At 34.4% G+C, this 26,159-nt stretch overlaps 5 protein-coding genes, 1 long non-coding RNA gene, 1 other non-coding gene and 1 pseudogene across 8 annotated transcripts; 5 read left to right on the top strand and 3 right to left on the bottom strand.

Annotated features, from left to right (window-relative positions):
• Positions 1-2,019: 2,019 nt before the first annotated feature.
• On the top strand, positions 2,020-4,633 carry LOC103843485 (transcription repressor OFP17). The gene is made up of 2 exons (XM_009120221.2): positions 2,020-2,278; positions 2,361-4,633. The coding sequence occupies exons 1-2, from the start codon at positions 2,080-2,082 to the stop codon at positions 2,654-2,656; spliced, it is 495 nt and encodes a 164-aa protein (XP_009118469.1). The 5' UTR covers positions 2,020-2,079; the 3' UTR covers positions 2,657-4,633.
• LOC103843539 lies at positions 3,368-8,378 on the top strand (annotated as a pseudogene).
• LOC103843484 lies at positions 8,267-9,514 on the bottom strand. The gene has a single exon (XM_009120219.3). It carries the CDS (start codon positions 8,969-8,971, stop codon positions 8,468-8,470), a length of 504 nt encoding a protein of 167 aa, XP_009118467.1. The 5' UTR covers positions 8,972-9,514; the 3' UTR covers positions 8,267-8,467.
• Positions 9,515-11,089: 1,575 nt separating this feature from the next.
• Positions 11,090-17,877, top strand: LOC103843483 (GDSL esterase/lipase At1g06990). Of its 2 annotated transcripts, none has more exons than XM_009120218.3 (3): positions 11,090-16,507; positions 16,804-17,059; positions 17,480-17,877. In XM_009120218.3, the coding sequence occupies exons 1-3, from the start codon at positions 15,713-15,715 to the stop codon at positions 17,668-17,670; spliced, it is 1,242 nt and encodes a 413-aa protein (XP_009118466.2). In that variant the 5' UTR covers positions 11,090-15,712; the 3' UTR covers positions 17,671-17,877. The 2 variants fall into 2 exon arrangements, with proteins under 2 accessions (XP_009118466.2, XP_009118465.2); XM_009120217.3 differs by having other exon boundaries at positions 11,097-16,507; positions 16,804-17,065.
• A 150-nt stretch (positions 17,878-18,027) lies between these two features.
• On the top strand, positions 18,028-19,939 carry LOC103843482 (gamma-interferon-responsive lysosomal thiol protein). The gene is made up of 6 exons (XM_009120216.3): positions 18,028-18,386; positions 18,619-18,684; positions 18,772-18,912; positions 18,991-19,083; positions 19,560-19,838; positions 19,871-19,939. The coding sequence occupies exons 1-5, from the start codon at positions 18,114-18,116 to the stop codon at positions 19,764-19,766; spliced, it is 780 nt and encodes a 259-aa protein (XP_009118464.1). The 5' UTR covers positions 18,028-18,113; the 3' UTR covers positions 19,767-19,838; positions 19,871-19,939.
• LOC117127976 lies at positions 19,099-19,708 on the bottom strand. The gene is made up of 2 exons (XR_004451022.1): positions 19,500-19,708; positions 19,099-19,451 (listed from the first exon to the last, which is right to left on the bottom strand). It is a non-coding gene; the product is annotated as an uncharacterized LOC117127976 (long non-coding RNA).
• Positions 19,940-21,670: 1,731 nt separating the features above from the next.
• LOC103843480 (protein LIGHT-DEPENDENT SHORT HYPOCOTYLS 6) lies at positions 21,671-25,032 on the bottom strand. Its single transcript, XM_009120215.3, has one exon. It carries the CDS (start codon positions 22,387-22,389, stop codon positions 21,793-21,795), a length of 597 nt encoding a protein of 198 aa, XP_009118463.1. The 5' UTR covers positions 22,390-25,032; the 3' UTR covers positions 21,671-21,792.
• An 820-nt stretch (positions 25,033-25,852) lies between these two features.
• TRNAI-UAU lies at positions 25,853-25,926 on the top strand. Its single transcript has one exon. It is a non-coding gene; the product is annotated as a tRNA-Ile (tRNA).
• Positions 25,927-26,159: the final 233 nt, after the last annotated feature.

Genomic DNA, 26,159 nt, shown 5'->3' with positions numbered 1-26,159 from the left:
CGGATTTAAAGCGGGAAACCATTACATATCATGTTTGTTTTCTCCATCTAACATAATCTCCATTATATTACTCAGTTTTTTATTATGGAAATGAATTTTACTACAATCCTATTTCATTTTAAAAAAAATTGCAAACAAAATATATTTTTTTGCGTAAACATATTTATTTCATTATGGAATTGGAAATTGAATAAAATTAGCATATATTTTTACTGTAGAATGATATTTAGATTGGAAACTAAATAGAGTTAGAGATGCTCTAAGTTTCTCTGTATAAACAATACAAAAAGTTATGGAATATTAATCTCTTCTCGGTTTTATCATCCAAACTAAAATTTGAAAGAATTAAACCAAGATCGAATTAAAATTCATAAATATCAAAAACATTATGTACCATTATATCTTAAATATTTAAAGGAATCTAATTGAACCGAAACCGGCTTAACAAGAACATAAGAGCATTTTCAATAAGCAGTTTTTCGTTCAAATTCTCAGTATTTAAAAAGTGGAAAAAAAAAGAGAAGAGAGGAAGAAAAGATGTGAGAGAGGAGAACTGTTGCTATGTTAAAAAACTTTGCAAGATTGATGCGAGACTCCTGTTAAATGTACCATGCAATGAGTGGTCAATTTATATTTTTTTATTTTAAATTTTATTTATTTAATATATACACTAATGTTATTGTTGTTTTATGAGAGACCATGGAAAGAGCTCTCATGTTAATGATGTTTTAACAGAAGAAAACCCCAAAACCTAAATTCAAAATGGAAGTGCCCACACCTAGGGTTCCAAATTAGTTAGATGCAATCTTTTTTTTTTGAACAACTAGTTAAATGCAATCTTTTGTTTTATTTTTACAAATAATTTCAGTCGAAGTTTTTTTTTTTGTAATTTCAGTCGAAGTTAAGACTAATATTAGTCTCTCAAGTTTGTGAAATAGCTGGGTACGCATCTTGTAGCATCAACAATGGCAAATACCCCTTTGTCAAAAAAAAAAAAAACAATGGCAAATACCGTTTGAAATCACAATAGAAAGATTTGTTGTTCTTAATTATATGAACCATTCAACCACATTATACCACGTCCAATGAATTTCTTTTAAGTATTTGCGTTCATACGTGAAAAATGTTGCTTTTATTCGTCATTTATGAACGTCAACAACCATGGACTATTGAGCTCCACAATGAATGAATCTAGTGAACCCCATCATTTATTTTAGTGAGAAAGTTGATGAAAGAATCGTTTTGTAATGTCGTCTTCAAATTTTGTCACTAGTAGTAGCTATGTCGATTAGTGGTGTAACAGTATATACAGAATATTTCTGGTACGTTAATTCCAAAACATGATTCGGTGAACGTGACAAAGCGATTCAACAAAAGAGGTTAAACATTATTTCAGGTTGAAGTCCAATCTCTTTATATCCTATGTCATAATATAATAATAATGGTGTAAAAATACTGTAGAGAAGAGAAGAAAAGACAGTCTTGCATAAAACTCGGCGACCAATACGATGTCTAAATATAAACTTATGGTCTCATCAACTGATACGTGTGCTCTTTCATGCTTTTCACTAGCTTTTTAATTTGTCAACGACTCGTACCATAAACATTCAAAAAGTTAATATTGTTTGCGTTTTCTTTTCATAGATGTTGTACAGGTTTTACTAAACCAATGATCAAGAAATTACTCTAAAGTTGTCTTTGCATTTGAAACAGCTGAGATCATAAATTAATTATATTCTTGATAACCATTTTCTTAATTGATATTACTAACTAAGTCCTTAATTAATTACTAATTAATTCAGTTAGTACGTTCCTCGATTATACGACTAATTAATTCAGATACTGTATAGTTTACTCAAACGACCTTTTCTTAAACATATAGGTCACTATGTTACAATGTCAAATCACATTAAAGTAGATTACGATTAGACAAGGGGTTTAAAGTTCATGGGACACCAGTCACACCACCATCATCATGACTTTTAATGCAAAGACGTGAAACCCACGTAAACACGAACCACCCTCCCAACAAAACTACTACAACAGCCAAAAAAACAAATCGAGTTGGAACGGTTGAAAATGAGATTGAAGTCAAATTTCATTAAACTGAAATCAAAGATTTCGAAATCATGCAACCGGTTCATCTCCTTCTTTCAGGCTCGAGTTCGAAATGTGAATACCACACAATCTTCTTCTTCAACTATGTTGTCTTGTCTTTGTTTCCTCAGTACTAATAAGGAGCAAAGGATGAGCCAGATCACACCTAGAAGCTCCTCATGTAACAATAAAAAAAATCCTTTGTAACTATATTTCGGTTATTTGATTTTAATTAATTTAATTCTGTAATGCCATTGATGCAGCTAGTGTGGTCGATGATCAAAACCTTCTGCTCTCAAGAAAGATGTTTTCGTTGGCTATGACGCAAAGAAACAATCCAGCGAGGACGATTAAAAGAGAGGAAGATGCTGTGAAAGAGGCTTGCAGAAGGTTTGAGGACTATATGATCCATGTGATCGTTGAGGAAGGGAAGTTTGATGACTTGATGGACATGGAAGAGGTTAACTATTATTGGAATAATCTTAACGATCCTATCTTCATTGAGCTTGTGACTAGGTTCTATGGAGAGCTCTGCACAGACTTGTTTCCAAGCGACTGACGCTTGAACATGATCAAAATGGGTTTTATCTTATCTTTTATTATTTGGTTTTACAGCAAGTGAGAGGTGGGAATAACGTTCTTGCAACGAAATGAGGGAAGCTTGAGTTCACTATACAAACTATTTGTCAATTAATGGATGGCATGTTTTTTCACACAACTACAATATTTTGTTCCATATTGTTTTCCCTCAACCATTTATTTCAAATCATATACATAGATGCTTAACCTACCAAGGATGGGCTCTGAACATAGACCGATGACACATTGCCTTGGCTTCATATTGCCTAGCTAACTCTTAAAATCCCCAATGACAAAATACTCCTTCTAAAACATCATCTATTTTGAAATGGAGGGAGTATAAGATTGCAGGGCTCCAAATTATCATTTTTTAATTAAGAATACTCTAAAAATGTTTATATTCCCATAAATCTCAAATTCATGCATAGCCCGTCATTGTTGAGATTTCATTAAAAAAATTTACAACCTGAAAGTTAATTCAAAACAATCGCAGTTTGTTGGAGAAGAAAAGGGAGTGTAATATATGTATATATATAAACACCTTTCGCATTCAAAACTATATACTATACAATAAAATATGACCGCAAAGAATTCAAAACTTTTGAATCTGAATCTAAAATCCTATCTTCACCTAATAAAGTAAGAACAAAAAAGTCCCCCTTGTCTTTTCATTTCTCTTATACTTGAGCTAATGTCCCAGTTCCTCATAGAGTGTCCAATGTCTCAACAAGATCGTCCTAGTGCTTCTACGACCAACCTCCTTCCTGTGGTCATGAACGGTGACTATTACGGCGGATCATCGGCTGCAGTTCCCTTCAAATGGGAATCTCAGCCCGGAACTCTGAGACAACGACATTAACCGGTCTCACCTACAAAACCTGCAAACCCTAGAAAACCCAACACTCACCTCGGTTCCGTGTTCAACAAGAATCGTGGCGCCCCATCTTCTCCAGCTGCTTCATCTTCGTCATCCTCGTCTACAACATCTTCTATGCCATCTTCTCCGCTGAGAACACATGATTTGTACGGAAGGAACAGCCCTAGATCACTGTTATCCGGATCTAAACATTATCGTGCTAAATCTTTTGGATGTTACGCTTCCATCATTAAGGTGTTTCTAAGAGATGTCAAATGATTCTTATTTACTCTTTTTGAAATCTTGGAAATAATTTGTGAAGCTACTTTTCCTGGATTCATTTCATCTCCATGAATCAATATTAATTGGATGAGAAGTCAAAACCATATGCTTATATATATCAAACTCTGATTCTAAATTAATCACATGATCCTACTCTCCGGAAATTAACGGTTCAAGCTGTCATTTACAGACTTTGGCGTGAGAGAAACCAACGTCTACATAATGGAATTTCATCACCACCGCAAGTTAGCTTCAAGGAGATTGACAGACAAATAAGGAACGCCATACTGGCAAGGAAGCATCGTAGGAACTTCAAAAACATCATGGGAATCTGGTTGGCACATGAGTAATGGCTCAAATCAGCTTCTGTAGTTTTCTCTAAGCTCTCCCCTGTTTTTATCTTTTTTTGGCTTGGGATTGCTTCTCCTTTTAAATCTTTGTACTAGTACAAACTATCTCATTTGATAAATGAAATTCACATACTTATCAAAAAAAAAAAAAAGATGAAAGTGATATTATTTAAGATCAGATCTACGCATGTTCAGTATTGCTTCACTTTTGAGCAGTCATGTGAGACCATACTAAATAAATAATAAATTTCACATATGGTCTAATCTTGTATTGTTTTTTTTTTTTTTTTTTTGAACTACTATAATCTTGTATTGTATTTTATTTTATCCAATCATTTTGTTGATTATTACTCTCTTTTTTTTTTTGTTCAACCAAATATTTCATAAAAGCTCAAGCTAAGTGTTCAAGTAGTACAGGGCAGACTTTGCTAAAGCATCTGCAGCAGAATTCAAATTCCTAGAAACATGGACAAAAGAAATAGAACAAAACGAAGAGGATAGGTTCTCGATATCCAAGTTGATTCCGTAGAGTTCCACCGGATGTTGCTTCGAGTTTAGTGCTTTGACAAGCACTTGGTTATCTGATTTGAGGCACCTGTCACGTGACACCACACGTGCTTTAAGTCTGCTATGGAGTTCCACACATTGGCTGATTCCAAGCTGAGTTTCTTTTCTAGTGTGGAAATAAGGCACTGAGATTCATAAAAGTTTTTGAGTTTCTCATTAGAGTTTTTGCGCTACGGCATAAATTAGGGCACTAATTGGTTGCTTTATTTCCAAGCTTCCTACATAGTGAAAGCCTAGTTTGAGGGAACCATACATAGTTCACATCTTTGTTTACAAATTTTCAAATCATTCCAATCAGATCAGGTTTTGGTTCTGATACAATTTTTTCACAGGGTTTGCTAAACTTTAAAATTCAAAAATCATTTTTTCCTCTGTAGATTATATTCAAAATCATTTTATATGCGCCCACTCTAAATATTTTAGTTTAATCAGTTTCGCTGGAAAGTTGAAGAATTACTGGTTTGTGATGGTTTTTGGTTTGAGAAGGGATTAGTAGTAGGTTGAAGGATCTAGGAACTTTAGACTAGAATGTGTGATGAGATAGAAGAGTGGTTAGGACCTCAAGGAAAATTAAAACCACAGAATTTAGAATGGTTGGAAATTATGGGTTATTAACATTAACCAACCAAAGAATAGTCGAAATCCATAAATAGAAACAACAAAATGTGGGCTTCATCTCTCTCTCTCTCTCTGTTAGTTTCTCTCACTTCCCTTTCCTCTTTGATCTTTTGACCTAGAAAGCAACATTAATAAAAAAAAAACAGAGTCTTCTGTTTTGTTATTCATCTCACTAAAAGATTCTCAGCTTAGTTTCCTCTGTTTTAGTTGTTGTCTGTCTCTACGACCCGTCGAAACGCTACAGAAGCAAGAGCAAGCGAACCATCCTCAACACAAGACAACGAAACCTTCAGTTCCGTCTCCTCCTCTGCGTTTACAACGTAGAAAACGTACCTTCGATGGTCAACCTTCTGGAAGCTGCTTACCCTAGTCGCTTCAGCCCTATCTCCGTCTTCACGCTACACCTCGTCGAGCTCAAAGGACGAGCTCACGCGGTGCCCATGCCGCATCACCTCATGAACAAACTCGCAAATTGTCAACGGGTTCCAAAAGTTCGAGCAGCAGCACCAAGGAACCCTAATGGCTCAGCATTTCACAGCTGCGGCTCCCTTCTCTAGCATCAACGACGATATTTGCACTCTCGCACTTGACAAGAAAGCTGCTCTCATCGTCACCCCGTTCCATAAACAGTACGGGATAGACGGAAACGTCGACCACGCGAACTCGGCGATACGTAGTATAAACCTTAACGTGTTGGACAAGGCACCTTGCTCGGTCGGAATATTTATCGACCGAGGAGAAACAGAAGGCAGACGCTCTGTCCTAATGAGCCACACGTGGCGAAACGTAGCTGTGATATTCATTGAAGGCCGAGACGACGCTGAAGCCCTAGCCTTCTGCATGAGAATCGCTGAGCACCCGGACGTGAGCGTCACGATGATTCACTTCATACACAAGAGCTCTCTCTACCTCAACCATCAAGCAGGTGAAGAAAACGAATACTCAGAGGCTCACCTTATAAACAACTTCAAGAACTTTTCACTCAACAAACCCAAAATACATTATAGAGAAGAGATCGTGAGAGATGGCGTGCAGACCACGCAAGTGATTAGTGCACTAGGGGATACATACGATATGGTGGTTGTGGGTCGTGACCATGACCTAGATTCGTCTGTGCTGTACGGGCTTACGGACTGGAGTGAGTGTCCTGAGCTAGGTGTGATCGGAGACATGTTTGCGTCTTCGGATTTTCATTTCTCGGTTCTTGTGGTTCATCAGCAAGAAGGAGAGTCTCTTGGGATGGACGATAGTTGTAAATTACCAGATTCGCCTCCTAGGATTGTGGATCCGAGAGTACACCCACGTTTCTCTGTCGAAGAAGGGTTTACTTCCATTGATCTTCATAATAACCGTTAATTAGTCTTTTTTCTCCTATTTTGTTAATATTTCATTTTTTTAAGGGTAAAAATAAAAAGTGTAGTTTTTGTGTTTGTTATAAAACTACAGATCGTTAAGTAAGCAAAGACATTTTTTTCAAATGGTCAGTTGTTTTCATTTAAAACTGATAGAAAATATCTCTCACAAAGTTATTTGGGGAGATGAAGTGGGGATCTCAAAGTTGTTCTGTGGATAGAACCAGACGGACGTGGCATGCTTCCATGCAAGAGAGTAGCGTCAGATATATAATTGGGATACCGAGTGGGTCATTATATATAATGTAATGACGCTATATCATTCTTTGTTAAATTGCAAGAGTTACATAAAGTTTTGGCGGTAGATACTAGATTGCATCAGTACGTGTATGTCTATTACGAAAATTAACAAGAGAAAACCCTCAACCTAATACAAAGGAAAGTTTAGTTGAATAAAAGATGATAGAAATTGATCGTTGATTTACCATGACATAAACCAACAAGCATTAATGACTGAGGTGTATCGAGAAGATGGGATGTTTGGACCAAACTGAGTAATCTATGCATAGTTTTTTTTTTTTTGACAAAGTGCTTTTAATAATCTATGCATAGTTGCACATTATACATTAATAGATCATATTTTAGACCATAGAGAGAAATAGAATATAAGAAAAATAAACGAGTGATAAAAAATGAAATGTCTTAGAATGGGGCATAGAAGAGGGAAACCATGTGAAGGTAGCTGATGAAGATGGGCTCGCCAGCTTTCATTTCTCTCTTTTTTTTTTCTGGTTGTTTTACTTTATTAATAATAAATTCTTGAATCTGATATTTTATTGCAAGAAATTCATTTTTCTATAGATATCTTAACTTGTACTTGGAGCCATCTCCAACCTTTTTGTTCCAGTAAAGAACTTCAGATTCAAATTATGAATATACATGCTTTATTTGTGATTTAATGTTTAAGACTATTGTATCTGCTATAACTATATGTGAGTCGTTGGTAGCTTCAAAATGAAAAGCAAAGCTATACACACGACAAATTTCATGGTACATGAGATGAGAAGATAAATATCATTTGTTTTCTAATGCATAATCATTGATATACTTTCTTGTCCGTGTATGGTTTACATTACAAGTTGTTTTTCTTTTATTTATGTTATTGGATGTTTCATTCAAAAAAGAAAGAAAGAAAGAAAGATGTTAATAGAATTATTTGGAACAAATGGTTTTCTTCCAAGTTCAAAGGCCATTCGATTGGTCCACCCACATGTGAAAACCTGCGCACTAACTATCATTATTAATTATTATTTTATACTAGCTACCTAACTTAAGTATAATTAAGTCTAATCATTCAATGTGATATTTTCTGTTAAACGCACATTTCATCATAGTCGTTAATCATTTCATTGATGCTTTCTCCAGTCTTTAATTCGATCGAATACACTTTTCGGATTATTTCATTGTATCATAAATTCATTGAATATATAGTTATAACAAGGCTGGTTCATCGATTCATTTTGGCCATAGACCAAAGTCGATTTTGTGTATGTTTCTAAGATAGATTAATGGTTGAAATATAATCACTCAGTGGCTTGAAATTACAACATCATTTAAAACAGATTGTATCCACAATATATAATTTCGTGAGATTTTTTCCCCAAACAAAACAAAACAGAAAATAAAAATGATCTCTAGGAAAATAAAAATCCGGCTTCCGGACAAAAAACACCATTAGCTAGAAGAAAAAGAAAAGTGAAGAGGAATTAATTAAGATCCTCAGAGATGCTGTCAAGGTGAGGCTGCCACGTGGAAACTGACGCGGATCTGCTATGTCGCCGGCGATGACGGTGTTCTTTACTAGTCGACGTCGACGACACAACTTCTTCTAAGTACTTCTCAGTACACAACTTCACAGATTGATCATCATCTTTAGGGGCGTCAACGGTAGGGTTGTTGTTGAGAGTCTTACTCTGACGATGACTATCTTTTCTCCTCCTTTTCTTCTCCGGCAAAGAAGAATCAGGAATAAGAAAATAGATACTTCCTCGCTTGAGCTCAGATTCAGGGGACAAGATCAAGATCTTGCGGACAACTCCTTGAGAACATGGTTTGCTTAGGACATGGTTTGGGTTTGCTTGGAGAATCTCTCCGGCGGTTATTGACCGTGTGATCTCCTGAACGTGGCCGTTTAGATGAACGATCCTGATTAAGTCTAGTGCTCCACATGGAAGCACACAAGCTATACAACACCTTAAGCTGTTTCCCATCTCTCTCCTACTTCTTTATTTTTCTTTTAGGTGTTTATGTATTGATTGATAATCCGATTTATGGGAAAGAGCAAGCTGGAGAGGAACGAGGTTATATAGGAGCCAACACTTCACGTAACAACAAAGCGGACTTGATCATACGTATAGTAAATGACTGAATTGTCCTTTTGCCATCTCGTTATTAACTAAACACACTCTCATAACATGTGCTTTCTCACTATCCTAGTCCTTGAAAAAATAAGATAAATTTAGAAGATTAAATTGACTATAACATGTAATCTAATGATTTGTATTATCCTATTATATAAAAGGGACTAAATCTTTACTTTCTAAGCCTTGCCACATGGGCAAAATAATGTGAACCAATCAAGATGCCATGTCATCCGGACTTGAGTTTGAATTAAAAAAAATAAACTATTTTCGGAGCCCATTCGACCCATTTCGAAGCCTATTCCCGAGCCACTCTCTCATAAGCATAATCCCGTGTTCTAAACATCCTGTGTTAAATTTTTTAAAACACTCATATCTTAGAAATAGTTTAGAAAATATCTTTATATAAATGTTTTTTTCTTGAATAATATTTAACTATAATTTTTTATATCTTCTTAACTTTTATAATAAAAATATTGTTTTCAGATAGCAACAAAATATATATAAAAATTATCTTATTTTTCAATTTTTGATAATTTTATTATATTATTTTAGAATCAATTATTTAATATTAATATAACATATAAATTTTATATGATTAAAATAAAATTCTTTTTTTAATTATATATAAAATTCATTAAGGGTATTGTTTTAATTAACACATTAGCAAATCAGTTAGAAATTAATAATAAATCAATAACCTATCTAAAAGTCTAAAACCTAATAAAATATGACAAATAAGAAAAACTAACTAAATTTTAATATAAAATAGAAATTTAATATTACTAAAATAAAATTTATTTTTTAATATATATATAATATTAATTAAGGGTATTTTTTAATTAATAAATTAGTGACTTAGCTAAAAATAAATAATAAATCAATGATTTAGCTAAAACCTAATAAAAACATGACAAATAAGCAAATTTACTAAATTATGGATAATATGAAATATGATTGATTCTTTAATACAAAATTAAAATAAGAGTTTTGTTAAATCAAACATAAGTTTGTCGTATCGGTGTTACAAAAAAAAAACAATAATTAATAGTGTCGTAGGAATTATGTATTTTCCATTAGCGAATAAAATTGAAGCAGATTGTTGGAGGATATCTCAACGTATAGACGAGATTATGGAGATTGATATGGGAGTTGAAGTAACGGACACAACTGTTCCTCCGCAAAGAAACGCTCTTGCTAGACATCCTGGATAAAATGAAAGAGATATATATGAACTTGGCTTTGTGTTAATGGATGGTGACTTTCCAATGCTGTTTGGAGCAAGGGCCAATATACACGCACCAAATCACCACTGCAAGCGGAAGCTGAAGGTTTGCTATGGGCAATGCAAGTGATACTGAAGTTTGGACACAAAGAGATGGTCTTTCAATCAACTGTGAACAACTGGTTATACTCATTCAAAAGGAGAAAGATTGGCCTGCTTTGGACTCGGAGCTAGACGAAATACATGCTGTATCTAAATAATTTTCTGAACTTTCTATTGCTTATATTCTTAGATCTTTAAAATTCTGTACGAATAATAATACATGCTTTTGTGTCCGATCACGCGCATCTCGATCAGCTTTTGTAAACCCTTTTGCACCAAGTTGGCTAGCCCCACAAGTTAGCATGAGGGTGCCAAAAAAGAGAATAAAGTTGAAAGTGAAACTAAATATTCCAATGAACAAATTTATCAGAAGTTCATATTTATGTGGATGTCTATATGGGACAAACAATTTTTTTTAGACAATTATAGAATGTAGTCACGAAAAATCAATCTTAAAATATATAATTAAAAAAAACCATTTAAACAAATCATCAAAATTTTTAATATTACAGCAAATAAGAATATAAAGACCAACTATATTCTCTTCATGTATAATGTGTTGTGGTAAGATTCAAAAAAAATTAACTTACTTTACAGTAAGGAAAAATTAGATTTTTAATTCCAAATTTACAGTAAAAACATAACATTTTATAAAACTAAACAATTGACATAATAGTATAAAAATATAAAAAAAATTAAAATATTATCCGCGCGTAGCGCGGACAAGGACCTAGTTATTATAAATACCTATCATTTATATATCGCTCAGTAACTATCATTTCAATTAGTATATATTTAGCATTACAGACGTGAATTTTGTACTGGTAATCTAAATAATTAATCAATGGTTCTCCAAATGTCTATATAGACTGAGCAAAGATATTTCTGAAGCTATGCGACAAACTTTGAATGGATTTTTTTCTTGTATTCTTTCTCGAATAATACCAAATCTTGAAACTAGGAGCATGTTGGGATTATAAAGACTTCTCGTAACTAATAATGTGAAACAATGACCAAAGACTTGGAAACTGGAAAGGATTATCTATTTAAATCAAATGGTAGAGTACACTACATATAGTTAAGTAGGATTTGATATCAATGTTGGAAGTAACAATACATTAGTTTTACTTAGTTAACTTTATCCTTGTTACTATTAAAACTACATACTCTCGTTGTCTGTGCTCAAGCTTTTTCACTTTTGGAGAAATATATTAAGAATGCGTACAATCTATTCAAGATTTCATACCGTGTGTAGTTCCATTTCTATCAATAGTTGAATCCCATACATATATGTATACTTTATTGTTTTCACATGCAATCATCGGTTTAAAGAATTGAACATTAAACAAATAGATACAATTTTTTTTTACTTCTGAAATAAAAACAGTTGTCTTGAAGCACAAACCAATAGTACAGTGCAGGCATCATCATGAATAATTTTTCTTTTCAATGTTATTCGTTTAAGTTATTATTCAAATGATTAAATCTTAATTGCATTGTTAAATATAAGAATCATTTAAGTATGCTCATTTATAGTATACAATTTGAGCTACTTAATTTATTCTGTTGTTTTACAGATTTCTTTTAATGACTATGGTCACACTAATTAAATTCAAAACCGTACGTTGATATGTACTTAACTAAGATATCTGCAACTAGCGGAGGCTTAAGTACTATACATAGTACAGTTGAAGACACGTTGGTGTCGGAGATCAGTGAGCAATTAAGCTTACTTGATTAAGCAAGAGAGGGGACAAGTAATCCGCAGGACCACATCAATGTGTAGTTGAAAAATTTGTCATTTGAATACAAGATGATTAATGGTAAACTTATTAAGAGCCCGTAAACCAAAACTGATGTATTTACTGGTTTAGAAAAAGGGAGCTCAGTCTCTAAACTCTAATTTAAGATCCTAATGTGGAATAATCAGATTCTCACAATGTGTACATGCCTAAAAGTTTATTATTGTTGCCAGTGCATGTAGATATTACGTAGAGATGTTATAAAATTTTGATGTCTTGACAGTTTCTAAAGTTCTATTTAAGTGCATTTTGTCGCTCTTCCTATAGTAAATATTTGAAATTTTCCAGAATTTCACATGGTCTGGTTTGTTGCATGCAATGCATGCTTCTGTTTACATCAACGTCAAAAGTCTCTTTGGCTCATTTTAATCAGGTTTAATCTTCCAAAAAAGCATATAAGAAACAAAACAAAATCTGCAACTGAAATTCTGAAACATTTTTTTTTATCAATTCTGAAACATTTAATTCCAGGCTTATTAGTGAAATTTTTTATTAGAGAGTTATTTTTAGCAAATTCACCTAAACCTAGACGATGAGTTGGTCACATTTCGTCTTAAATCTGCATCTTCAGAAGAGGACGTGGGCACATATCTCGATCAAGAACGTAATAAGAGCATGTATTAAATAAAATGTAAGAAATCTTGTGGCAGAAAATAAATCATGAAAACGAATTAACGACATAAGAGATGAAGCTTCGTCGTACGGAGATATTGGGCACCGACGACGTACGATTGGCGCGGAAAATATCATTATTTCAGGAGTATTAACTCCTTAATTCATTTTTTTTACAACACTCCTTAATTAATTAGTTTAGTCAGAGAGTGGCGAACTTAGGGAAAGTACGGATGATATTCTCGGTGTGTGTGCGCCACAATGTGTTAAAAACTGAATAATCTATCTTATGAATCTTTAAAAGGGTTTAACGGGATCATAATTAAAGAACGTGAGCCATACCTGTCTTGTTCTACAATTTCATTACTTCCACGCTGGAACATTAACCACATAATAAAAAAAACGAAAAGAATCCAAAGAATATGCAAATGTAATTATTTGGAGAACGTATAGCTGGTTTTTGGTCAACATGAGGCCTGTTCGTTTACTAAACGCGCTGCGTCAACACTAGCGGCTGAAATTTGTTTGTAATTTTCTTCTGCACTGATCGCTGGTGAAGGAAAAACGAGAACGCGCGTTAGAATGATCGATGGAATCCAGTGATGTTTTTGCCGCTGAAATAACTAGCGTCACTGTTTATCTTTTCTTTCTCTTCTTTGCGACTGAAAAACATGGATGCTCTTCCATTCTTTCTTTTCTCTCTTCGTTAAGTTCTCTCATTTTCCCTTTAAACTCAGCCGCTAGTATTGACGCAGCGCGTTAAGTAAACGAACAGGCCTATGGTCAATTCAATCAAAGGCTCCATTAACAAAGTTCTAATTCTACATTTTCTTCTTCTAATCCGACTTTTTTTAATGTAACTATGACAACCCACATTGCGGTAAATGACTTAGATTCTACCTTCTTCATTTCTTTGGGATGAACCATATAAGTAAATCCTTAGTTAGGTCGAAAGTATAAAATGCTGCACGTATAACGTTAGAGCAACTCTAATGGGAGTTGTATAAAGAATCTAAGAATAAACAGAAAAGGAAAAAATTAAAAGAAATTAAGAAAAAAAAACAGAGAAAGTTTTAAAAGCGCCTCCAATGGAGGTTCTTTCCATTGGAGTTCTTAATATATGTGTTATGTATATCTTCCTATTCTTAAGAACTTCTACTTTTTACATGTCATTATCTAAATGCATCTTTTTCTATATGTAATTTAATTTAAATCAAAACTTAATTATTTAATTTAAATATTATTATTTTGCTATTAAGAACCCTTGTTTTATATACCGAGCGTTAAGAGCATGATTAATGGGGGTTCTTAGGGTGAGGTTCTTAGCGGAATATAAGAACCCGTCTCTTAACCTTTAACTAAATCGGCTCTTAAATAAGATATTTAAGAACGTTCTTAGTTTTTTTAATTAAAAGTTAAGAGACGGATTCTCACTCTAAAAACTTCTCGTTAATCATGTTCTAAAGTTGCTCTTATATATGTGGTATAGGTGACATCTTCGCAAACAAAGTTTCATATTTGTTTTTTTAACTTAAAAATATATGGGTTAAAGTCTAACTAATCTCCGAAAAGAACGGTATTGGCGACCAGTTCCATTTCAGATTGTTCTAATAAAATCTAAGACATGCATGACCCTATTTTTGCCTGGATATGGATAAAGATTAGCAATGGCCAAGGATGAAGCTCAACTAGGACTTGAGTTACTTGTACTAAAGGTCCACAGTTCGAGTACGCTTGATAATTTGGGCGGGGATTTAGTAACCAGTCCTTGTCTCCGACCCTATGAGGATTAGTTGAAAAGTTAGGCTTGGATCACCGTCCGGTCTACAAAAAACATATATAAAGAATATCAGCTTAATTCTATACAAATTCAAATATAATTTCGTGCCTTCAATTTTTCCTCTTACCATTGTGTTACCATTGCTTAGTTAAGTTTCGTATTGTTTAATAAGAGAGGGAAGAAGGAAGATAACACTATTACATTATCAACAGAAAATGCTAATAGTATTCTCCTAAAGCCGAGGAAGATTTGAATTTAGCCACTCTTTGTCCTTATTGTTGTAACCAATGGAAAGCATTATTATATAATATGGCATGAAGTGGTATTTTAGGGGGGGCGTACCTGATCGAGTAAAGACAAACCAATGGACTAATTTAAAAGTTTTAGTATAGATTTTGGAGATATCTCCAGCCTATAACACACACGTTTGGTTAGATTTACCCTAGTGTGGAATATCTTATTTGTTTTTCTATTGGACTGATTTGCGTAATCTTAATTGATCTCCCCCGCTGCACGTACTTCCATTCCAGACTAGTTTTCGTGTAAGAACTTCGGAGAATCCAATTCTTTAAGAGATATTCTACCAATATATCAGTATTTAACAACCACATACACTGTATATACAAATATGTGCATGATCTCGTTAGTTTCCATGTACGTATATTTTAACGTTCCAGAGGATTTGTGCATGCATTTTTTATTTGTATAGGCTTATGATTGACCATAATCTCCATACCTATATATCTATTATATAAATCTTAGTTAGTATTTTCTTTGATTGAATGTAGATGCATGCCGCTGTCAAAAAAAAAAAAAGGAATGTAGATGCATGCCTTTAATAAAATTATACTGGAGTGATCATGAGAGTTTAGGTTGTAGAGAATTAATTACTTTCATAAAAAAATAGCTTACATACATTTATATAGTGTGTAGAATTATAATACAACACAAGTCTAACTTTTATTCCTACCCTAATATATACTACAAATCTTTTTAGCATCTACTTCTCAGATTGAGAAATCAAGCCTCAGCTAGTTGACGTCTAGACACACCACTCTTATGGGTTTTATATGAAGCCCATTTTAATTTCATTAGCCCGTGGATGTAAAACCGTCTACGGGAGGTTTGAGCAAAACGTCAATATTACCACGGCAGATGACATATGTGAGGCTCTTTCCAGTGGTCCTATAAAGAAACAAGAAGATCCCAAAAGAGAGAAACAAAGTATAAAAATGTTGATCCATGAAATTATATTCATCATGATCGTAACAACTATACAAATATCAACGACATGCCATGCAGATCCCACCAACGAGACCATCAACAACGCATCAATGTTCCCGGCGATTCTCGTGTTCGGAGACTCCACAATCGACACCGGAAACAACAACTACATTAACACAATCATCCGAGCTAACTTTCCTCCTTACGGCTGCAACTTCCCCGGCCATCACGCGACCGGAAGATTCTCAAACGGTAGACTCATCCCTGACTTCATTGCATCCCTTATGGGAATTAAAGACACCGTTCCTCCTTTCCTAGACCCGCATTTGTCAGATTCCGACATTCTTACCGGAGTTTGCTTTGCCTCGGCCGGTTCAGGCTACGACAACTACACAGATCTCGCTACTTTAAGTCTATCCGTAGACAAACAGGCAGACATGTTCAGAAGTTACATGGAAAGGCTGAGCAGGATCGTAGGGGACGAGAAAGCGGCTAAGATAGTCGGTGAGGCTTTGGTGATTGTAAGCTCGGGAACTAACGATTTTGATATAAATCTATACGATACACCTTCTCCTCGTATCAAGCTCGGCGTTGAAGGTTATCAAGATTTCATTCTCTCGGTTGTACACAACTTCGTTCAAGTAAACAACACATCCTTACAAATACTTGTGCATTGGTTTTCGTCTTTTAAATAATTAATATGCTTCAATGCATATGGTTCACGATTATAATTTTTTATATTAGTTTCTAACATAAGTATATGGATTTGGACTCCAATATTTTTTGAATTTCTATTTTTTTTTGGAAGGGGTGGGGGCGGGGGTGGGGCGGGGTTGGTCTAAATGTTAAAAATTATATTATGCTTTTCAATTTTTTGGTCTGAATATATTTTTATGTTGTATGTTCTTAGAATATTAAGTCTTTTATGTGGATATAGGAACTATATGACATTGGGTGCCGGAAAATAATGGTACTGGGACTACCACCGATTGGATGTTTACCGGTACAGATGACGTTTGCTAGGCAAAAACAGAACGAGAGACGATGCATCGACAAACAAAACTCAGATTCACAAGAGTATAACCAGAAGCTAAAGAAGTTCTTAACCGATATTCAATCCAATCTCACTGGTAGTGTCATCTTCTACGCCGATATCTACGGAACAATATTGGACATGGCTACTAATCCCCAAAGTTACGGTAACGTACCGCTCTCTTTCATCCCATGCACATTACGTTTCGCAATAAATCAAGCTCTCCTTGCGTTCCACCTTTTTAAAAAATTAAATTCATGGAAATGTATAGAAGTTAAATTGCTATATTGTGGGTATTGTCTGTTTGTTTGTTTTTTTTTTTGCTAAGAATGTAAATGAAAAAAAAAAAACTGGAATTACACTAACAAATTTCTTTGCCTAAAATGATTGATTCTATGGCAAAAATAGAAGCAAAAGCAATGGTACTTACTACTTTGTCGACACTTTATCTTGTTAGCTTTCAATTTATAAATGAAGTCATGCACTCACATTATAGGTTACGAGAATTCAAGATGAATCTACAAAGCAATTTTATCATCGTCTTACAAACAGTACTAAATCCATTTTTTGAAAAGGACAGGTATAAAGGAGACAACGAGAGGATGCTGTGGAACAGGAGAGCTGGAGCTATCATACTTGTGCAATCCTTTAACTCGGACTTGTCCCGACGCTAACGACTACCTTTTCTGGGACGACATTCATCCTACCCAACGTGCTTACCTCGTCGTCAGCCTCAGTCTTGTTGATCAAATCCTTCACGTACTCCAATAACCTAAAATTTTCCTTTGATATATAATCTGTATACATGAGGTTAATCTATGTCCCATTTGCCTAAGCAAAGTACTGACAAGTATTTTATTGGTCCTCTAGTTCATCACATGTATGAGATTGATTCTAAGCTTTGATGTATATTGTCACTCTTTAATTCTCTCGGTCAACTGCTTAACCCAAAAATTAATGTAGCTAATTTGATGTATATTCGGAGCCTTTGTTATAAACGTTTGGGCTTTTATGAAATTTTATAATTAGTATTTAGGCTTTGAACAAGGCCCATACAAAGAATGAGACGGGCCTTATCGGTTAAACCAATGTAACGGACAGACAATCAGTTATTGTCATCTGTTTCGCACCGAACATATCGAGATGCGTGTCATCACAGATATTATTAACAAGAGGCGACGACGATACAACAGAGCTTCTCTTTCCTTGCAGTCATGGCGTCGACTTCGACGAGCAAACTTCTTCTCCTAATCTGCTACGTTTCTCTTATCTTCTCTGTATCATCATCATCATCATCTGATCTGCCATCTTCTCCGAAAGTGTCGCTGGGCCTGTACTACGAGTCTCTCTGCCCGTACTGTTCTTCATTCATCGTTAACCACCTCACGAAGCTCTTCGAAGACGATCTCATATCAATCGTCGATCTCCATCTCTCTCCGTGGGGTAACACCAAGCTCCGCTCCGATAATGCCACTGCCGTTTGCCAGGTCTTCTCACACCTTTCGATGTATCCTGATTTGATTCAGTTAATCTTCAATTGTATTGCGATCTGAGATCTCCTCTCGTTATCTGCATGATTGTAGCGATTACATTAAACACTGTCGATAATTTGATTTAAATTTAATTAAGCTTCAGTTGTATTGTGATGTTGTTTGTATCTAAGATCTTGTTTCGTTATCATGCATGATTACGTTAAACATTGTTGCTAATTTGTTGCAGCACGGTGCGTTTGAATGCTTATTGGATACAGTTGAGGCTTGTGCGATTGATGCGTGGCCTAAATTGGTAAGTACAATAATGAGATTTGATTGTGATCTTTTTGTTTGGTAAAGCATAGATAGTGTGAGATCGTTACATTTTTTTTTTTTGTAGAGCGATCATTTCCCGTTTATCCACTGTGTTGAGAGTTTGGTGACTGAGCACAAGTACGACAAGTGGGAGACTTGTTATCAGAAGCTCAATCTCAACTCTAAACCTGTTTCGGATTGTCTCAGCAGTGGACATGGAGACAAGGTACTTAGTCCCTTCTCTTTATGTACTTGTTCGGAAGCTTCCGTTGCATTCCTCACTAATCGTTTCCATTTGCTGCAGCTTGAGTTGAAGTATGCTGCAGAAACGAGTGCACTTCAGCCTCCTCATCAGTACGTTCCTTGGGTAGTGGTTGATGGTCAGCCACTTTATGAGGTTCGTTTGGAATAATCTTTTTTAGAATTTACTCTGTTCTTATTTAGACTAATTTTACGCTCTCTTACTCTCTGTTTATGAATGATGTCTCTATATTAACTTGTTAGTCATTCATACTTATGACTGATTTGGAATTCGGTTGTGCAACACTTTGGATTTAGTGTATTTAGAGAGTTTGGTCATCTTCAAATGTAAATTCTAGCTAACTAAACTAATGAGGAAGACATGTTTTTATAGGGTTATCATAGATTAGCGTGGAGAAAATTAATTGACTTACCATTTTTTTGGGTCAAATGTATGATGCGATTACCAAATGTGGAATCTTATTTTTCTTGTGAACTGTAGTTAGCAGACGAGAAGTGAAGTGTCTTCATGAGAGTCATGATCAATAGAAAATGGATGTGATCAGTGGGAACATTTTGTGTGCTTGATATTTTTTGGCTCTGAACTTACCACAGTTTTTTCTGTGATTGCAGGATTATGAGAACTTCATAAGCTACATCTGCAAAGCTTACAAAGGTACTAAAAAGCCTGATGCGTGTGCCAAATACTCATCCAGCCACTTCATTCGAAGTGCTAAAGTGAATCGCTTCCCTCTGGTTTGCCGGAAGGGTGTCAACAGGATGTGGGATTTGTTGGAACGTGTCAAAACCTCTTTGTTGTCGTACACAGGCCTGCTATAAACACCTTCTCTTTCTTTTGTGATATGTAACATGATAACTCTCAGAATTTATATAGATTCTGAGATATGATGAATAAGTATTAATTATTATCTATATATCACAAAATGTATGGTTGTTGGGTTGTGTAAGAGACCGGTTAATAATGTCAAAGTAAACTGTTAGTTGTTTTTGCTTCGGCCTGGCACCTGATGATTGGTCCATAATTGTTTGGTCTACGCTTCTAGTCTCCGATTAAAATGAAATTTAATTCATGTACCTAATTGGTTACAACCTACGTTGCACGGAAGCTTCATCGGACGTCCGCTTCGGAACAGGAATCGGAATCGGAACCTTGTGGAAGCTTGCGGAATCTCGCTTCCAAAACGTTTCTAAAATATTCTCTTTAAAAACATGTTGGAAGCTTATGATTCCGTTTTGGAATCACGCTTCTATTTTTTTTTTTAAATACAATGTATATCAATAAAATATAAAACCATAGTTTTAATCTATATAAAATAAAAAAATAATAGTAATGAATATTGAATTATAAATATATAAATATCAAAAATAATACTATAAATTATCTTTATGCATTGAGATTTTTTATTAAAGCTATAGCACATATTGAAACATATTGTGTCAATTATTTATGAAGTATTAAAAATAACTAATATAATATTTTTTGTAAACATAATTTATGTGTATTTTTACAGTTTTAATATAAAATCATTTCAAAATTATTATAAGTGAATAAATGTTTTATTTCAAATTTAAATCATATAATTTTAGTTCTAATTTTTAAAAAAATTTACATATACATATATATATATATATATATATATTTTTATATATGGATATACGCTTCCAACACGTACCCGCTTCCTAATATTTTAAAAAATCTCGCTTCTGCGCTTTCTTACGCTTCCGCTTCCACGTACCCGCTTCCGTTTCCATGTAACATAGGTTACAACCTTACAGATATTATTCGAAAATAATCCTATAATAAACTAATATGGCTTGGCTGCTGGCTCGTCCTTATCAAAGCCCATGTGGTGATTAGCAACGAAACAAATTTAGATAATGATTTCGTGGACCACTCTAAGCTATCTTTAACAATCAATATATCTCAAATACAAGCGCTGAAATTACTTATAGGTGAAAGCGACATTGTACATATATTAACGGTGAGGGAACTACACGGTCTTACAATAGGCCAACCAAAAACTACGTTCATTACTAACTTATTAGGTCAGGGAAAAACCCCTACTTCGAGTACATCACTATTGTCTACTTATACATGGTCTACGAACACGTGTGGAAATACATGTATTCGGACACAGTAAACACGAGGCCTAATGTCCATCGGAAATCGTGATAGTAAATATTGTCTCACGAGTCACCATCTTGTTCTGTTTGTGTGACTTTTACCATCTTTCTACGTACACGTGCGGGTGTACGTATCTTAAAACACATACGTCATGCATGAGACTATATATACAATATAAAATGTTAACCTATATGTTATTACAAACATATGTTTAACTAGATATATGTGCACACAAAAAAGATATATCATATATTATATGAAGCAGTTACTTTGCTTATATGTACACAATCTTGATAGGACTAGTGTTTGATATTATTTTTGTAAAAATACGGAGTGATTTATTTACATGCATATATATACTAATGTATATGACAGATTGATTCGTACATACCTATTTGCTGATCTCTGAACTCTTCAACATCACACTGAATTTAAATTCCATGATGGTTATCAAGGGAAAGAGCTCCATAATTAATATAGAAAAGTTAAATACAATATATATATATATATATATATATATGAAATGAAAACCTCGTTAATTAGTCCTTAAAAATGTGTGGAATTCATAAGAATTGAAAAAAAAAATTCAAGAACGTAATTCATCAAAGATCAACTGAACTAGAACAAAAAATATATTTTCAATAGTTAACTCAAGAAGGTGATGTGAGTTCCGGACATATGTAATGTATTTAATATATCATGACAATAATAATAACTTAATTAAGGAGGTACAGCCTCGGCCCCAGACGACGGATCACCGATGTTACAACCATCTCCTTCACTTTGTCTCGACGGAGCAACGTCAACTCTCACGGTGGTAACAGTTGTCGGTCGTTTCCGTTTCTTTTTCTCGTAGGGTCTCCCACGGGCCTTGCCTTGACTTTCTCTGACTTCCCTCAAGTAAATCCTCACCGCACGTGCCGCAAACGGGTTCGACTCGGGCCGTCCACCGTTCTCCTCATAAGCTGCTCTCAACCGTCCGATCAGGGCATCGAGAGACCCCCAGGCTTGCTTGAGAGGACAAGCGCAAGGAGACGGAGGTTGCTGATGGCCGAAGTAAGGACATGCCGCCATGTGGACTTTGGTTTTACCGAACTGATCTAAGTACTTGAGAAACTCGATGGCATGTGCTCCGCTACACCGTGACAAGGCAAGAGGCGGCTTGTGGTTCTTGAGGTACTGCAAGAACGTGGTCCAGTCACGTCGTTTCTGTGACTCGTACCTGCTAGGCGCCGCAGGCGGTGAAGAGGGGGTTACGATGGACGGACCCGGATCGCCTTCGCTGACAGGCCCCGGTCGTTGTGACCCTGAATCCATCCAAAGTAGGGCTTTGGCTTGTTTTCTTTGAGAGAGTTTGATTTAGAGTTGGTTTTGAGGATATAGTGAATCAAGATTTTAGTGATTAGTGTTTTAAAAGAGAGAGAAAATGAGAGAAAGAGTGTGAAGTTTTGTTTAGGTTTGGGGTTTTATTTATTTAATTTTCAAGACAATAATAAGAGAGGAAAACAGAGGGTTCTGGGTTGAATAGTGTGAATTGTGAAAGAAGAATGAAGAAAGAAACTAAATCACGTGGTCATGGCCCTACTCACAGGCCACTTGACACTTTTTACTTTTCCATTTAGGTCAAGGGTAGCCCTATTCTAAAATCTTTAACATTTTAAATTATATTTATACCACTATTATTAGGGGGATTTATCTAGTTATTGAAATTTTAAGCCAATGAGGAAATGTCAAGTATAGAAGCTAGATCTGAAAATAATTTGTAGTAATTTAAAATTACTGGTTTACATCTATTTAGTTGCATGTTTACTCTTGTCATGCCAAAATGAATTTTGCATGGAATAAAATATTAGTATACATCAGGCCTATTATGACGAGATATATATAGCCAATATATACATCAACCCATGGAAAGGAACAAAAGCAAATACTATTTTGTGTCAATCACTCTCAAATCCGAATCCACATTGGACTAGAGTTTTGCTCATATATGCAAAGCCTTAGATTTTCAAATTTTGTTATTAGTTTAGTTCTTCTTTCAAAAAATATCATCAATAAATAATCTTAGTTGCTGTACATTTTAATATTTTTAGCTAAAATTGGTGTCACACTCGGGGTTTGGATACATTGTGTTTTAAAAATTAGCACAAAAATCCAAATATATCAAAAACTTACGTTTAAAAAGACTGTGAAAGGGGTTACAAATGATTTGCCTTTTTTTTTACAAAAGCCTGACGTTTGTGAGACTTTTGATAAAAATCATATTGTTTATTTGATCTAAGACACATATGTGACAAACTAACATAGACCACCGTGTTTGAAAATATCAAATAACATATCAAATCATATAACAAATCAAAACATATAACATATCAAATCATATTCGTTTGAAAATATTAAAATCGAATACACCACCGTGTTGCATGCTATCATTATAATGACTGGTTGTTTATTTGGAATCTGACAAACATAGAAGTTTGAAACTTCAGATTCGAGTACATCTCCACCATCCAAATTTGAAAAAAAAAAACTGTTTGGCCCCACCTTGCACTACATATGCGTGCGTGTGCTTGAAAGTTTTTAAGTTTTCCTGCATTTTAATTTTTACGAATTTTATAAAAGTCACATTGCATGACATCTCAATTACCTTGTACCTGTGTAGGTGCCAAAAAACATGAGCTTTTCGGGACAAGACTGATCGAACCATTGGTTTTCTGTTTGAATCTCCAGTGTCGCTACACAAAGCTACTATTACTAAGTTGGCTTAAAAGTTACGTTCTAATTCATCATATTTGGATAGAGGTTTCAGTGTGTCAATGAAGACTTTTTTTTTTTTTCATTATTTCTCAGGCAATGATTCTTTGTTCTTTTATGGCATCAATGCGTTTTAGGTACGCGCATAATTATTAATTATGGCTACCTATTTTTTCTGTTTATTGTTGTTTGTTTGTTTTATCCAATAACTCAATAAGAAATTAGGTACTGTCCTTTTGAATGTATACACAATATCATGATATGCCCATTAACAAGACGTGGCATATACATATATATCCTTTGTTTCCAAAAATAATGCGTTTGGTTATCTCAAGATTATGCAAGAACAACTGTGTTCTATTTTAAGTAAATTTTGGCTCAAAGGCTTTTTATTTAGGGTCTGGCGGGTCACTAATCAAATGAAAAAAATAAGACTTTTCTTTAGAGCTAATTATACTGGAAACAGAAATCAAAGAGCAAAAATCCACATCTGTATCTGATTAATTGATAGTTGTGGATAGTCCTTATAGACCATATGCAAGAATAACAACTCGAAATTAAAATAAAATATCTTGTATCAGTTATTTAGATTATTTTCCTCGGTCCTCAGCATCTTGTATTAGTTATCATTTATCTGAATATTTAGACAACAGCTTTAAATGATTCACATAGAACAATCCTCAGTATCTGTAGTTCCAAAGCTTTCCAAACAATATTATGTGTCATTTTATCTTTCTATTCTAGTGCAATATAGTTTTTCGGCTTTAAATGATTCACATAGATAAAGTTATTTGCACAACAACAAGCATCTTTAAACAGTTTTCCTCATGGAAACATAGAATAATCCTTATAAAACATTTGAATTTATAATGGTTAGATTCACATCTGGTAAAAGTCTATACATGCATGATTGTTGACCTATAAATGGGAATTACATGATATTAAGTCATGTTATTTTTGTAAAAAAAAGCTGAAATTTTAACCAAGTATACTACTATTCGAGCTATTATGTCTTTTGTTTTATTTCATTTGTCTGTTTCGTACTCATTGCACGTTTTTTTAATTCACTGCAAAAATTCAAAACCATAATATGTAGAGATAAAAGAGCAAAATTATCAGGATTCGTTGCCTGTTCTGTTTAGCACTATGATAATTAGTAATTAGGAGGCCACAGAAGTCAATGCAGTAGCCCCCACAATGTGCTTATGAATAAAAATAATTTTTTTTTTAGATTATGGTTGGTGCTTACGACCCACCACCCCAGTGCCGGTCCAACATTCTCATTTTTTTCTTGATGCTCTAAGCTCATTTAAAATTTTATGGCTTTGTTATTTATGTAAAAAAAATTTTATGCCCTATATACAACTAAATTTTTCGCTTAAAATATGATGCCCTAAGCGGTCGGTTACCTCGCTTATGCTCGAGACCGGCCCTGCACCACCCACACACATCAGTTTCTTTATAACGACTATTCAATCTCGTGTGTTGCCTGGTGGATGGTGATCATGTCAAACCATCGATTCTCTTTCCAATACCTATCAGTCAACTGTCCATTCGAATACTAGATTCATTTTTCTAATTCTGCATTGGTCCTTAATTCTGAAAACAAAACAAAACATAAAATAATATAAAGTATATGAAATCATTTAGACTTAGTATGAGTTTCAAACCCATGAAACTTGACGTATATACAAACATAACAATATATAATAACTAATTTATAATGATGACTGACAATTTATCAGTTGAGGGTTCAATTTTTCACATTGTTCTTTCAAATCAGCAAAAGACCATGTACAATTGTCTAGTAAATATGAATTTTCAACAAAAATGTCAGATTTGATGTATTATGTGTTTAATGGAGAACTAAAGAAGAATGGTGAAGAGAAAAAAGATAAATCAGGGAAGTAGAATTGCATTAATCAACTTAAACCATGATATCAACAGAGCACACTTGTATCACATGTTCCATGGATCTCTCTAGTCTTACGTATACAAAGGCAATGGTAAAATAAAAATCACAAATGGTCCCGTAGCTCAGTTGGTTAGAGCGTTGGTCTTATGAGCCGAAGGTCGCGGGTTCGAGCCCCGCCGGGACCATTATACATTATAATTTTTTGTTTCTCTTAACGTTTACCTTCTTCCTTCAGTCTCTCTTTCTTGAACGGCAAGATACCAAACAAAAACACATTGTCGACCACTTATATCTCTTTTAACATTGTAAGCTTTGTTCAGTTACGTTCTTTTTTTAACTTTTTACTAACAAACTCAAAGATGAGCGACTCTCGGACCGAACCCAAGGAAACCAAACGGTATGATAACTTATCACGAAG

This window comes from Brassica rapa, chromosome A09 (genome assembly GCF_000309985.2).
Source record: "Brassica rapa cultivar Chiifu-401-42 chromosome A09, CAAS_Brap_v3.01, whole genome shotgun sequence".
In the NCBI taxonomy this organism is placed as follows: domain Eukaryota; kingdom Viridiplantae; phylum Streptophyta; class Magnoliopsida; order Brassicales; family Brassicaceae; genus Brassica; species Brassica rapa.
Note: the sequence above shows the minus strand (reverse complement) of the source record. Positions and strands in the feature narration are given on the sequence as shown.

What these genes read in the sequence shown, in the direction of transcription:
- LOC103843482 (XM_009120216.3), top strand. Translation starts at nt 18,114, where the DNA reads ATGGCGTCGACTTCGACGAGCAAACTTCTTCTCCTAATCTGCTACGTT. An exon ending in TTGATGCGTGGCCTAAATTG is followed by an intron (nt 18,685 to 18,771) that starts GTAAGTACAATA and finishes TTTTTTTTGTAG; the next exon opens with AGCGATCATTTCCCGTTTAT. An exon ending in ATGGTCAGCCACTTTATGAG is followed by an intron (nt 19,084 to 19,559) that starts GTTCGTTTGGAA and finishes CTGTGATTGCAG; the next exon opens with GATTATGAGAACTTCATAAG.
- LOC103843483 (XM_009120217.3), top strand. Translation starts at nt 15,713, where the DNA reads ATGAAGCCCATTTTAATTTCATTAGCCCGTGGATGTAAAACCGTCTAC. An exon ending in TTGTACACAACTTCGTTCAA is followed by an intron (nt 16,508 to 16,803) that starts GTAAACAACACA and finishes ATGTGGATATAG; the next exon opens with GAACTATATGACATTGGGTG. An exon ending in TACTAATCCCCAAAGTTACG is followed by an intron (nt 17,066 to 17,479) that starts GTAACGTACCGC and finishes TGAAAAGGACAG; the next exon opens with GTATAAAGGAGACAACGAGA.
- LOC103843484 (XM_009120219.3), bottom strand. Translation starts at nt 8,971, where the DNA reads ATGGGAAACAGCTTAAGGTGTTGTATAGCTTGTGTGCTTCCATGTGGA.
- LOC103843480 (XM_009120215.3), bottom strand. Translation starts at nt 22,389, where the DNA reads ATGGATTCAGGGTCACAACGACCGGGGCCTGTCAGCGAAGGCGATCCG.
- LOC103843485 (XM_009120221.2), top strand. Translation starts at nt 2,080, where the DNA reads ATGAGATTGAAGTCAAATTTCATTAAACTGAAATCAAAGATTTCGAAA. An exon ending in CACACCTAGAAGCTCCTCAT is followed by an intron (nt 2,279 to 2,360) that starts GTAACAATAAAA and finishes CCATTGATGCAG; the next exon opens with CTAGTGTGGTCGATGATCAA.